This window comes from Somniosus microcephalus, chromosome 4 (assembly GCF_052327205.1).
Source record: "Somniosus microcephalus isolate GS21.2 chromosome 4, FLI_Smic_1.0, whole genome shotgun sequence".
NCBI classification, from domain to species: Eukaryota; Metazoa; Chordata; class Chondrichthyes; order Squaliformes; family Somniosidae; genus Somniosus; species Somniosus microcephalus.
The window spans coordinates 74,074,895-74,086,860 of record NC_140990.1 but is presented as its reverse complement, the minus strand read 5'-3'; the positions used below and the strand labels follow the sequence as shown (position 1 = coordinate 74,086,860).

The 11,966-nt window shown below is 47.4% G+C and overlaps 1 protein-coding gene across 2 annotated transcripts in view; it reads right to left on the bottom strand.

Annotated features, from left to right (window-relative positions):
• Positions 1 to 1,952: 1,952 nt before the first annotated feature.
• Positions 1,953 to 11,966, bottom strand: part of LOC147119235 (uncharacterized) — an 87,753-nt gene continuing 77,739 nt past the window's right edge. Inside the window, exons 1-2 of one of the 2 annotated variants that reach the window (XM_085984908.1) lie at positions 4,262 to 4,342; positions 1,953 to 3,321 (exon numbers count right to left, since the gene is read on the bottom strand). In XM_085984908.1, coding sequence (XP_085841034.1) covers positions 2,119 to 3,045 — 927 coding nt within the window. In that variant the 5' untranslated portion in view covers positions 3,046 to 3,321; positions 4,262 to 4,342 and the 3' untranslated portion in view covers positions 1,953 to 2,118. Of the gene's footprint in view, positions 3,322 to 4,261; positions 4,343 to 11,966 lie in introns of those variants that run through there. The other variant, XM_085984909.1, reaches the window with a different exon arrangement.

The window sequence follows — 11,966 nt, the reverse complement described above, 5'->3', positions numbered from 1 at the left end:
CCTGCAGTCTGCAGCTTTCTTCCTCACATGTGACTGCAGGGGTTGGATTCATAGAATCATAAAATGGTTACAGCACGGAAGGCCATTCAGCCCATCGAACCCGTGCTGACTCTCAGCTAGTCCCACTCCCCCGCCTTTTCCCTGTAACCCTGCAATTTCTTTACTTCATGTACTTATCCAATTCCCTTTTGAAAGCTGTGATTGAATCTGCCTCCACCACCCTTTCAGGCAGTGCATTCCAGATCCTAACCACTCGCTGAGTAAAAAAGTTTTTCCTCATGTTGCCTTTGGTTCTTCTGCCAATCACCTTAAATCTGTGTCCTCTGGTTCTCAACCCTTCCGCCAATGGGAGCAGTTTCCCTCTATTTACTCTGTCCAGAACCCTCATGATTTTGAACACCTCTATCAAATCTCTCAACCTTCTCTGCTCTAAGGAGAACAACCCCAGCTTCTTGAGTCTATCCACGTAACTGAAGTTCCTCATCCCTGGAATCATTCTTGTAAATCTTTTCTGCACCTTCTCTAAGGCCTTCATATCCCTCCTAAAGTGTGGTGCACAGAATTGGATACAATACTCCAGTTGGGGCCGAACCAGTGTTTTATAAAGGCTCATCATCATTTCCACACTTTTGGACTCTATACCTCTATTCATGAAGCCCAGGATAAACCTTTTTAACTGCTTTTTTTAACCTGCCCTGCTACCTTCAACGATGTGTGCACATATACCCCCAGGTCTCTCTGTTCCTATACCCCCTTTAGGATTGTACCCTTTAGTTTATATTGCTTCTCCTCATTCTTCCTACCAAAATGTATTATTTCACACTTTTCTGCATTAAATTTCATCTGCTGTTATCCAAAGCTGAGCCATGGAAGAGTTCCCGTGCACTTGGGTTTCTGTGTGAATTATTTATTAATTGTATCTCAATCAGTTCACAGAAAATAATTTCCATTCACTAATTGGGACTTTCAATGGGGGGGGGGGGGCTGTTACCCAACATTCCCTGCGGGTGAGAAGGTGCCCTATTCACACTACAGGAGTCAGTGCATGGGCATGGTGCGGGACAGTGTTTGGAGTGTGCTCAGTGTGACTTTGATCAGAGTGAGTGCTGGAAGCGGACAGAGGCGGGAGACGCAGATTTGCAGCGGCTGAGAGGCAGTGCGGTGGGGGAGGGGGGGTGGGGTGGTGCAACCTTCAGCAGGGTCAGTGGTGGAGTTCCGCAGCGGGAGTGATCCCAGAGTAACTGTCGGGATCGCACCCCCGTGGATGTTCCGGGTCATGTATTTTTAGTTATCCTGGTGTCTAACACACACACATCAATAAAACAGGGAATTCCTGGAAACACGCTGCAGGTCCTTCTTTATCTGGAGATCAAATGTCTGTTGTATAATTGTACCAGCAGTTAACAGGCTCCTGTGAACTCCTCCCTCTGCTATTTTAATGCAGACTTTAACCAATTTATTTTAAACGGTTTTAATTTAAATGGGTTAATGCCTGCCTTAAAATGGTAGACTCAGGACTGTCACACAAACATGTTAAATCTTCGTGGAAACTTAAACCTGCCGTTTCACTTTCAGTCAGGAACAGATCGCAGTTTTACACCAATCGCTGATTTGACAGCATGTTTCCAGCATTCACCGTTGTTCTTCCTGACTCTAAACACAGTTGTATAGGAGCCTTCTGTTCCGTGCCTAGGAGATCTGAACCATGGAAGAGAGCGGCTGGGACACATTTCTTACAGGCCTCACGATTAACCCTCACAGGGACTTTGCTGTCAGTGAAGAGAGACGAGAAAGACCAAAGTGCCGTTTGCCCCTCGCAGTGTGGCCCTGAAGGACTGTGTCCAGGCTGAAGTTCTGTTCCCCCCGTACGATCCTCCCCCAGATTGTCCTTTCTGAGCTCCAGCCAGGTGATGCTAAACACTCAGGTGGGAAAGACAAAAATCTACAACGTGTTTAACACAAAGCGGATTTATTTGACATCTATCTAGAATATTAAACTCCAGCCCAGTTATAGAGGTTACTGACATCAGCAGAAACAAACCCCAACTGTCAGAATGAACATGGTTCAGTCCTGGATGTGATTAACAGCAGCAATAACATCAGAGTCCAAACCTGCAGTCACATGTGAACTTGCTGGTGTCTCTGGAGGCTGCATGACTGAGTGAATCCCTTCCCACACTCAGAGCAGGTGAACGGCCTCTCCCCAGTGTGAACTCGCTGGTGTGTCAGCAGGTGGGAAACAGCAGAGAATCTCTTTCCACATTGATTGCAGGTGAATGGCCTCTCCCCAGTGTGAACTCGCTGGTGTGTCAGCAGTGTGGATAATCTAGTGAATCCCTTCCCACACACGGAGCAGGCGAATGGTCTTTCCGGGGTGTGAGTGTGTGAGTGTTGCAGCAGAGCAGTTCTGCTTTTAAAGCTCTTCTCACAGTCAGTACACTTAAAAGGTCTCTTATCAGAGTGCACAAGTTGGTGTTCAATGAGATGGGATGAAGAAGTGAATCCCTTCCCACACACGGAGCAGGTGAATGGCCTCTCCCCAGTATGAACATGCTGGTGTGTCAGCAGGTGGGATGACTGAGTGAATCCCTTGCCACACACAGAGCAGGTGAACGGCCTCTCCCCAGTGTGAACTCGCTGGTGTGTCAGCAGGTTGGATGACTGAGTGAATCCCTTCCCACACACGGAGCAGGTGAACGGCCTCTCCCCAGTGTGAACTCGCTGGTGTGTCAGCAGGTTGGATAACACGGTGAAAGCCTTCTCACACATGGAGCAAGGAAACGGCCTCTCCCTGGTGTGAACGCTCCCATGTGTCTGGAGCTTAGCTAACTGAGTGAATCCCTTTCCACACACGAAGCAAGTGAACGGTCTCTTCCCAGTGTGAACTCGCTGGTGTGTCAGAAGGTTGGATGATTTAGTGAATCCCTTCCCACACACGGAGCAGGTGAACGGCCTCTCCCCAGTGTGACTGCGTCGATGAGTTTCCAGCTGGGACGGGTAATTGAATCTCTTCCCACAGTCCCCACATTTCCACGGTTTCTCCATGGTGCAGGTGTCCTTGTGTCTCTCCAGGTTGGACGATCAGTTGAAGCCTCGTCCACACACACAACACGCATACGGTTTCTCCCCGCTGTGAACGGTGCGATGTTTTTCAGGCTGTGTAACTGGTTAAAGCTCTTTCCACAGTCAGTGCACTGGAACACTCTCACTCGGGTCTGTGTGTCTCAGTGCTTTTCCAGTCACACTGATGTTTGAAATCTTTTCCCACACACAGGACAGACAAACATTTCCCCTTCCATATTCAAAGGCTGATGATATTCCCTGTAAAAGTAGTTTACAAAAGTCATCACTGTAAGTTCAGGATTAAAATGCAGAACAGATAATTCTAGTTTCTACAGAACATTCTTTCCGCTTTTATTACATAAAATTACATAGATTGTACAGCACAGAAACAGGCCATTCGGCCCAACTGGTCCATGTGGTGTTTATGCTCCACACGAGCCTCCTCCCATCTCTCTTCATCTCACCCTATCAGCATCTCTATTCCTTTCTCCCATGTGTTTATCCAGCTTCCCCTTAAATGCATCCATGCTCTTCGCCTCAACTACTCCCTGTGGCAGCAAGTTCCACATTCTCAGCACTCTCTGGGTGAAGGAGTTTAATCTAAATAGGACTTTCCTGGGCAGCCAATGAGCACTGCTGCCTCTTTTGTGCATTTCCTGGCGTGGCTAAATAGTTGATATTTTCTGATCAAAAAGAGCTGAGCTCGGCAGCATTAGTCCTGTTTTGCCTCCTTTGGAGACCAGGTGTATGAACAGAGTGAGTGCAGCCTTCACAGCAACCGCAATAAAATTGTTACAGTTGTGAAGGAACTTTGTGTCAGTGCACTGGACCACAAACAAAGTATGTGTGTCAATTATTGTCTGACTGCGCTACTGAGAAGCGCCTTGGGATGTTTTAAAGGTGCTATATAAATGCAAGTTGTTGTTGGTGTATAGAGTACTCTGTTTAAAGTTAGTGAAATGATCGATAAACAAGGAAGATTATTTCTTTGTTTGGTTCTGTTAGTTTTCATAGAATCATGGAAGCGGACAGCACGAAGGCGGCCATTCGGCCGGTCGGGCCTGTGCTGGCTCTTAGAATGAGCACTCGTGCTTAGTCCCACATCCCTGCTTGTTGTCTGCAACCCTGTAAGATTCTCATCCTGAAGTACCCGCCCAACTCCCTTTTAAAAGCATTTAAAATCATATCATAATCCTACCGCCTCCCAGAACCGTCTCTTCCGCTTCAGACCAGCGCCACCACTCGCACTGCGCATGCTCAGAGCACCGTCCAGTTCCGCGTCTGCGCACTGGGTTCCTGTGGTTAATAATAGGGCACATTCTGCCGCGCGAGGGATTTCTGGGTAAACACACCGCCATTGGAAGCCGCAATTGGGCAACAGCATATTCTTTTTATCAGCCCTTCGATTTAATAAATTATACAGAAATCCACATGCCCGGGCCCTCCGCCATCGTGTGAAGTACGCTGGCCGCCAATTTTCAGTTACCAACTCGTACCTCAGGCCCCGCCCAGTCCGGTTTAATTGCTAAAAGTTTACTAACTGTGTTTTTTAACTTCAGTGCAGTCCTGTTATTCAGAGGGAAACTTACGAGGCCCATTCTTTTGTAAGTCTTACCTGAGAAGCTGTTAATGGCTTTAATAAGCTGGCAGCAATTTTTTTTTCAAGGTGGAAATAGGTGAAAATCGCCACTAGCGATCCATCAAAACACACGGGACAGAGAAGTCCACTTCAGCAGCACACTTGCCACAGGACTCAATATCGATCCCCTCCATCACTGGTGCACTTCGTCTGCAGTATGCACAATCTACAAGATGACCAAAGGTCAGACTGTTTGGAGTCAAAGGTCAGGCCGTGTGGAGTCAAGGGCCAAGTAGCATGTTTTGGTGAAAAGATGGCTACAAAACAGAAATCAGAGAGTAAGAGCTAAGGGAAGTTTCTCAGACTGGCAGAAAGTGAGAAGATCCGTGCTGGGACCCATGTTGTTCACCATTATATGGACTCAAAAATTGGAGGCATGTTGCAGATGATACCAAGTTGGTCCTTGTGGAGACCAAGTCTTCACACTGAGGACACTCTCCATTGTACTGTGCGGCACTACCACTGTGCTAAGTGACACAGACCTAACAGTTCAAAACTGGGCAGCCACGAGGCGCTGTGGGCAATCAGCAGTTGCAGAATGTATTCCACCACAAACTGCAACTGGGAAAGTAAGCTGCGAGGAGGACACAAAGACCCTGCAAAGGGATATAAACAGGTGAGTGGGCAATAAGGTGGCAGATGGAGTATAATGTGAGGAAATGTGAGGTTATTCACTTTGGTAGGAAGAATAGAGAAACAGAATATTTTTTAAATGGTGAGAAACTATTAAATGTTGGTGTTCAGAGAGATTTAGTTGTCCTCGTACAGGAAACACAGAAAGTCACAAGGGGCCTGGACAGAGTAGATAGAGAGAAACTGTTCCCATTGGCAGAAGGGTCGAGAACCAGAGGACACAGATTTAAGGTGATTGGCAGAACCAAAGGCGACATGGGAAAAACTTTTTTACACAGCGACGGAAGTGGTGGAAGTGGAGACACTCAAAGTTTTCAAGGGGAGACTGGATAGGCACCTGAGGGAAATAAACTTGCAGGGCTACTGGGATAGAGCGGGGAAATGGGACTGACTGGATTGCTCTACAGAGAGCCGGCATGGACTCGATGGGCCAAATGGCCTCCTTCCGTGCTGTTATGACTCTATGACTCTATGAGTGGTTAGGATTTGGAATACACTGCCTCAAAGGCAGATTCAATCACGGCTTTCAATCTGGAATTGGATAAGTACCTGAATGAAAAAGAATTGCAGGGCTACGGGGAAAGGGCGAGGGAGTGGGACTAACTGAGGTGTTCTTGCAGAGAGCTGGCATGGGCTCGATGGGCCGAATGGCCCCTGTAACGTCCGTGTGTAATTGAGACACGGACTGCAGAAGTTGGTTATAACAGGTGTTTACTGAATGGAGACAAAACTGGAACTACAATACAAAGTTACTTCACAGGCTTATATACAGGGGTGGTCACTACTGGTACTGCAGTATACAGGGGCTGCAGAATATAGTTCCTTCTTCAAGGTACATACACTACAATTCCTCCCCTTTTAGCTAAACAGTACATAACATTCGATTAATAATTAAATAACATATTTACAATTGCAGTTGCTATATACATTAGCTGAAGTTAATCAATTATAAATTCAGCCTTTGAGGAGGCTTCCTGATTCTGTCCGGATAACGCCTCTTTGGGGTATCAGGTTCTTCTGGCAAAGTTGATTCGGGATCAACGTCGTTGTTTGGTTCATCTGCTTCCAATATCACCGATTCTGAGGTAGATGCAATTGGTACTTTGGTTTCATCACCAGGTGTATAGGATCGTGGCGTAGATTTGACGTTTTCCAGTGACTCTAGAATCTGGTCAGCATGGCGTCTTAAAAATGCTCCCTCCAACGTCCATGGTATACATTAGAGGTCCTTGCAGTGTGCAGATCGTTCCTGGCTGCCATTTCTCTGTGCGGTAGTCCCGGGCCAAAACTGGTTGACCTATCTTAAAACTCCTGGTTGGCCTTTCATTCATATTCTGAAACTGCCTGTTCTCCACATCTCTTCTGATGTTTGGCTTAACCAAATCCAAGCGGCATCTTAGTCCTCGATTGAAGAACATCATGGCTGGAGTTTGGTTCGTAACCGCATGTGTCGCATTCCGGTAGGCAAACAAGAAGTTATCCACCTTGTGTTGTAGGGGTATGTTCTTCATTACACATTGCCTTGATAGCCTTCTTGAATGTTTGAACGAACCTCTCAGCCAATCCATTCGTGGCTGGATGATATGGGGCAGATGTGTACTGCTTAACACCATTGTTCTTTAAGAACCTCCGGAACTCTTCAGACACAAACTGTGGTCCATTGTTGGAGCAAATCTGTTCAGGCAGCCCATTTCTGGTCAATATGGTTCGTAAGACTGTGATAGTTTTTTCTGTGGTGGTTGAGGACATTTTTATTACCTCTGGCCACTTTGAATGTGCATCCACCGCAATTAAAAACATCGAGTCCATAAATGGACAAGCAAAATCAACGTGTACCCTTTGCCATGGAGATGAGGGCCACTCCCATGGATGTAGAGGGGCTTGTGGTGGGGCGTTTTGGACCTTCTGGCATCCTGTACAGCTCTTGGTCATCTCTTCAATTTCTCTATCGATTCCCGGCCACCACACAAACGGTCTGGCTAAGTTCTTCATTTTTACCCTTCCCAGATGACCCTCATGAAGCTCATTGAGCACTCTATCCTTCAATTTGGGTGGAATTACTACTCTGGATCCACACATCAAGGTTCCTCTGCACACTGACAGCTGTTCTCTTCTCGGCGAGAATGCTGGCAACAGTGGTTCGCCATGTGCTGGCCATCCCTTCACCATTAAATCATAGACCCTGGAGAGTGTCGGGTCATTTTGTGTTTCCTTTTCTATGTTTGCATTCGTCACAGGTAGACATTCGACTGTGGTTGAGTGGAATATCTCCACAGGATCCACTGCAGGTGCTTCTTCCACCGTCGGCAACGGTAGGTGCGACAATCCATCAGCATTCCCATGCTGTTTAGTGCCTTTGTACTCGACGTCATATTGGTGTGCCCCTAGGAAAAGGGACCACCTCTGTAGCCGTTGTGCTGTCATTATCGGGACGCCCTTCTTAGGGTTGAAAATGGAGACAAGAGGTTGATGATCAGTTAGTAGAGTAAATTTCTGTCCGTGCAGGTAGTGATTGAACTTCTTCACCCCCCACACCAGGCTGAGGGCCTCTCTGTCAATCTGGGCGTAGTTATGCTCGGCTGCAGTTAACGAGCGTGACGCAAACGCTATCGGCCTCTCTGAACCATCAAGGGATTTATGTGACAGTACCGCTCCAACGCCGTAGGGAGACGCATCACACGCCAATCTTATCGGTAGTGATGGGTTGTAGTGAGCCAATACTTCTCTTGAAGTGATCAGGCCTTTACACTCCTGAAAGGCCCGCTTACATTCATCGCTCCATTTCCATGCTACTCCAGTTTGTAGCAGGGCGTTCAGTGGGTGCAGAATTGTGGACAAATTCGGCAAAAGCTTATGGTAGTAATTCACCAATCTGAGGAAAGACCTCAGTTGTGACACATTTTCAGGCGCTGGAGCCTTAACTACCACTTCAATTTTGTCAGGGGACTTATGTAACCCCTCTTCATCAATCACGTGGCCACAATACGATATTTGTTTCTTAAAAAACTCGCACTTGTGGCGATTGGCTCGTAGCCCATGTTCTCTTAGTCTAGTGAGCACTTGCTCTAGGTTGGCAAGGTGTTCACTGTCATTTTCACCCGTCACTCGGATGTCGTCCAAGTAACACTGAGTCCCTGGAATCCCTTGCAGGACTTGTTCCATCGCTCTTTGCCATATAGCCGGAGCTGATGCAACTCCGAATACCAGTCGATTATACTGGTAAAGACCTTTGTGAGTGTTTATCGTGAGATATTTTCTAGAGGATTCTTCAACCTCCATCTGCAAATAGGCTTGCGCTAGGTCAATTTTTGTAAAACGTTTCCCTCCAGATAGTGAGGCAAAAATATCTTCTAGCCTCGGAAGAGGATACTGTACTGTGTGAAGGACTGGGTTCACAGTCACCTTGAAGACCCCACAGATGCGAACCTTCCTTGGCTCCTCAGACTTATTGTTTAACGTTTTCTTCATGACAGGAACGATGGGTGTCACCCACTCGCTCCAGTCTACCTTAGTTAACATGCCTGCATTCTCCAGATTCTCCAGCTCTGCCTCGACGGCTGGGCGAATTGCATACGGTACCGGTCTTGCTTTGAAAAACTTGGGAATTGCATTCTCTTCTATTTTTATCGAGGCGGTTACGCCTTTAAGAGTTCCCAGTTCTTGTTGAAATACCTCTTTAGCGTTAGCCAAGATTTTTGACAATCGTCCAGGAGTGACGTTGTCATCCTTTTTACCAGCCACCATCAGTGCCTGATTGGAGTGCCAATCTAAACTTATCTTTCTGATCCATTCACGTCCCAACAACGGTGGTCCACCATCTTGCAGTATGTACAGCTACAATTTCTGTATTTCCTTGCCGTTGTATTCGACAGGCACCCTTATTTTCCCTCTGGGGTATACTTTCTGCCCAGTATATGTCTTCAAGACAATGGATGTGTCTTTCAAGGGTATGTGTGAGAATAGCCGCTCGTAGTCTCGTCGATTCATGATGGTCAGGGCGGATCCTGTATCCAATTCCATTTTGACTTGGGACCCTGCTATCGTGAGAGTGACCCAAATGGTTCGGTGACCCTCTTTTGTGATTACGTTGTGTAGTTTGAGACAGCTTAGTCTCTTGTTCCTGGATTCACTATCACTCTTCTGGTCTTCGGAACTACTGTCCGTCATCTTTTGTACTTTCCTGTACTTTTCCTTAGTAGTCTTTTTGTTGTCGTTAGTCTTCTTCCCGGACCTGCAAACTCGTGCAATGTGTCCCATCTTTCCGCATTGCCTGCATGTTTTGTCCTTGGACCAGCAGTCCTTCTGGTCATGGGTTGTTCTGCCGCAGCGATAACATCTCTCGAAACCCCGTGTCATTTCATGGGTGCCGTATTCCTGTGGCTTTTGCTGTATTTCTGCAGCTCCCCTTGCTGCTGCTTCGTACGATACTGCCACGCTGAAAGCCTTATCTAGCGTCAGCTCTTTCTCTGAGAGTAACCTCTTCTGGGTTCCTTCACTCAGGAGTCCACAGACAAATTTGTCCCGTAAGGTATCTGCCAGTCCTGCTCCGAACTGGCATTGCTTTGATAGCTTGCGTAGTTCTGTAAGGTAATCAGCATTGCTCTCATCTTTATGCTGATTTCTCTTGTGGAATTTAAATCTTTCTGCTATCAGCAGCGGTGTAGGATTTAGGTGTTCCTGTAGGATATCAACAATTTTGTTAAAACTCTTCACCATCGCTTTGACTGGAGTGATCAGGTTCCGCAATAGGCCGTACGTTCTTGCGCCCTTTAAGTTTAGTAGTACCGATGCCTTTTTCACATCGGCTACTTCATTTGCCTTGCAATATACTTCGACTCTTTGCACATACGTGGTCCAGTCTTCTATTGCATTATCGAAGGCAGTGATGTTGCCAGTCTTCGCCTTCTTGGAGATCTAAGATGGCGCCTCCCGCGCTTTGCCTTCTTCCCCGATTGAACAAAATGGTGCCTCCCACGCTTTGCCTTCTTCCCCGCTGGATTAAGACGGCGCCTCCCGCGCTTTCTTTCTTTTCCGCTGCTGCTAGCGTTTTTATGCCTTGATGGTGATGCCCTATGGTCTTCGCGCACTTCCCCCCCGCGCTGCTGCCAACGCCGCTCTCCGCGGTCCCCGTGGCAAACTGCAGCTCCTCGCGGCTTTCTGCACTTCTAATTTCTTTTATTTTAATTACTGTTCCCGTCATCAGAGCAGACCCTATGGGACACTTTCCTCCCTCTTCTCGGGTCTGTACACTGCCCGGCTTCGTAGCACCAGCCGCGCCCTGTGTGCTCCACTCTCTCTCTCTCTCTCCTCTTCCCGACAATGCTGCTCGGCCCTGTTGAAAAGCCACCCGATTGAGCTCCAGCCCGCTGCAGCCCAGGAAGGATCAGTGTACTACCTGCCACCAGCCCGATTAGCTGGAACACCATAGACTGGATAACCAAGCCCAGCTCTCGACAGCCTCTCCTGCAAATCTTCGAATTCGATGAATCAGAGGGCTGTTGCCCACGGTCGACGCCCGTTTCTTCTGTTTGTTTGGTTTTTTTTTCTTTTTGGATTTCTTCCTTCTGGCCTCGACCTCTAACAACTTCGCTTCAGGGATGGATCCCCGTGAGGTGGTGCAGAACTGTAGATAAGTTCGGATCTGTTCGTCGCCAGTGTAACGTCCGTGTGTAATTGAGACACGGACTGCAGAAGTTGGTTATAACAGGTGTTTACTGAATGGAGACAAAACTGGAACTACTATACAAAGTTACTACACAGGCTTATATACAGGGGTGGTCACTACTGGTACTGCAGTATACAGGGGCTGCAGAATATAGTTCCTTCTTCAAGGTACATACACTACAGCCCCCTTCTATGCTGTAACCATTCTATGATTCTATGAAAGTTAGTATGCAGGTACAGCAAACAATTAGGAAGGTAAATGACATGTTGGCCTTTATTGCAGTTACAGTTACATTTTAATAGCATAGCTTCTAACGCAACTATAATATACATTTAAAGGTTATCCAAACCTACAGGTTACCCCATCAGTCCCTCCTGTTGGCCCCTGGTCAGACCTCGTCTGATCCAGGTAGGACATACCTAAATCCTTGAATTCTCTACCTGCTGGATTGTCCAGGGATCCAACTGGACTCCTGCAAGTGTCAAATCCATAAATTACATGGTCCTCTTACAGCCTCACCGATGTCCCAGTGACATTGGCTGTGCTTGGGACCCATTCGGCCAGATTTATATCGCATACGCATCCCACTTTTCCCCAGTCTCTGAGAGTGGCACCTTGGCTACTGACACCGGGACGTATCCCCTATTTGACATCATCACCACTTGGGATATCATCCATTTTTGATAGCAACAGATGCATATACTGATGATAAGGACAAGCGTGGAGGCGATGGCGGCTGCCATTCTACCTATGTCCTACCAGTTAGGCTGTCTTTGGCCCTCTCCTACTGGGCCTATGGCTGAAGCTCCCTGCCTTTTAGCTCCCAGCCTTTTAGCTGCTCTTTTGGTCAAGTCCACCTCCACTCTTCCCCTTATGGTGACCTGTTTACTCCGTGCAATGTATTCCATTGTGGTTTTCAAGGCCTGTTCCACTGCCACCCTAGCGGCCCTGCCTGGTGTGTCATCC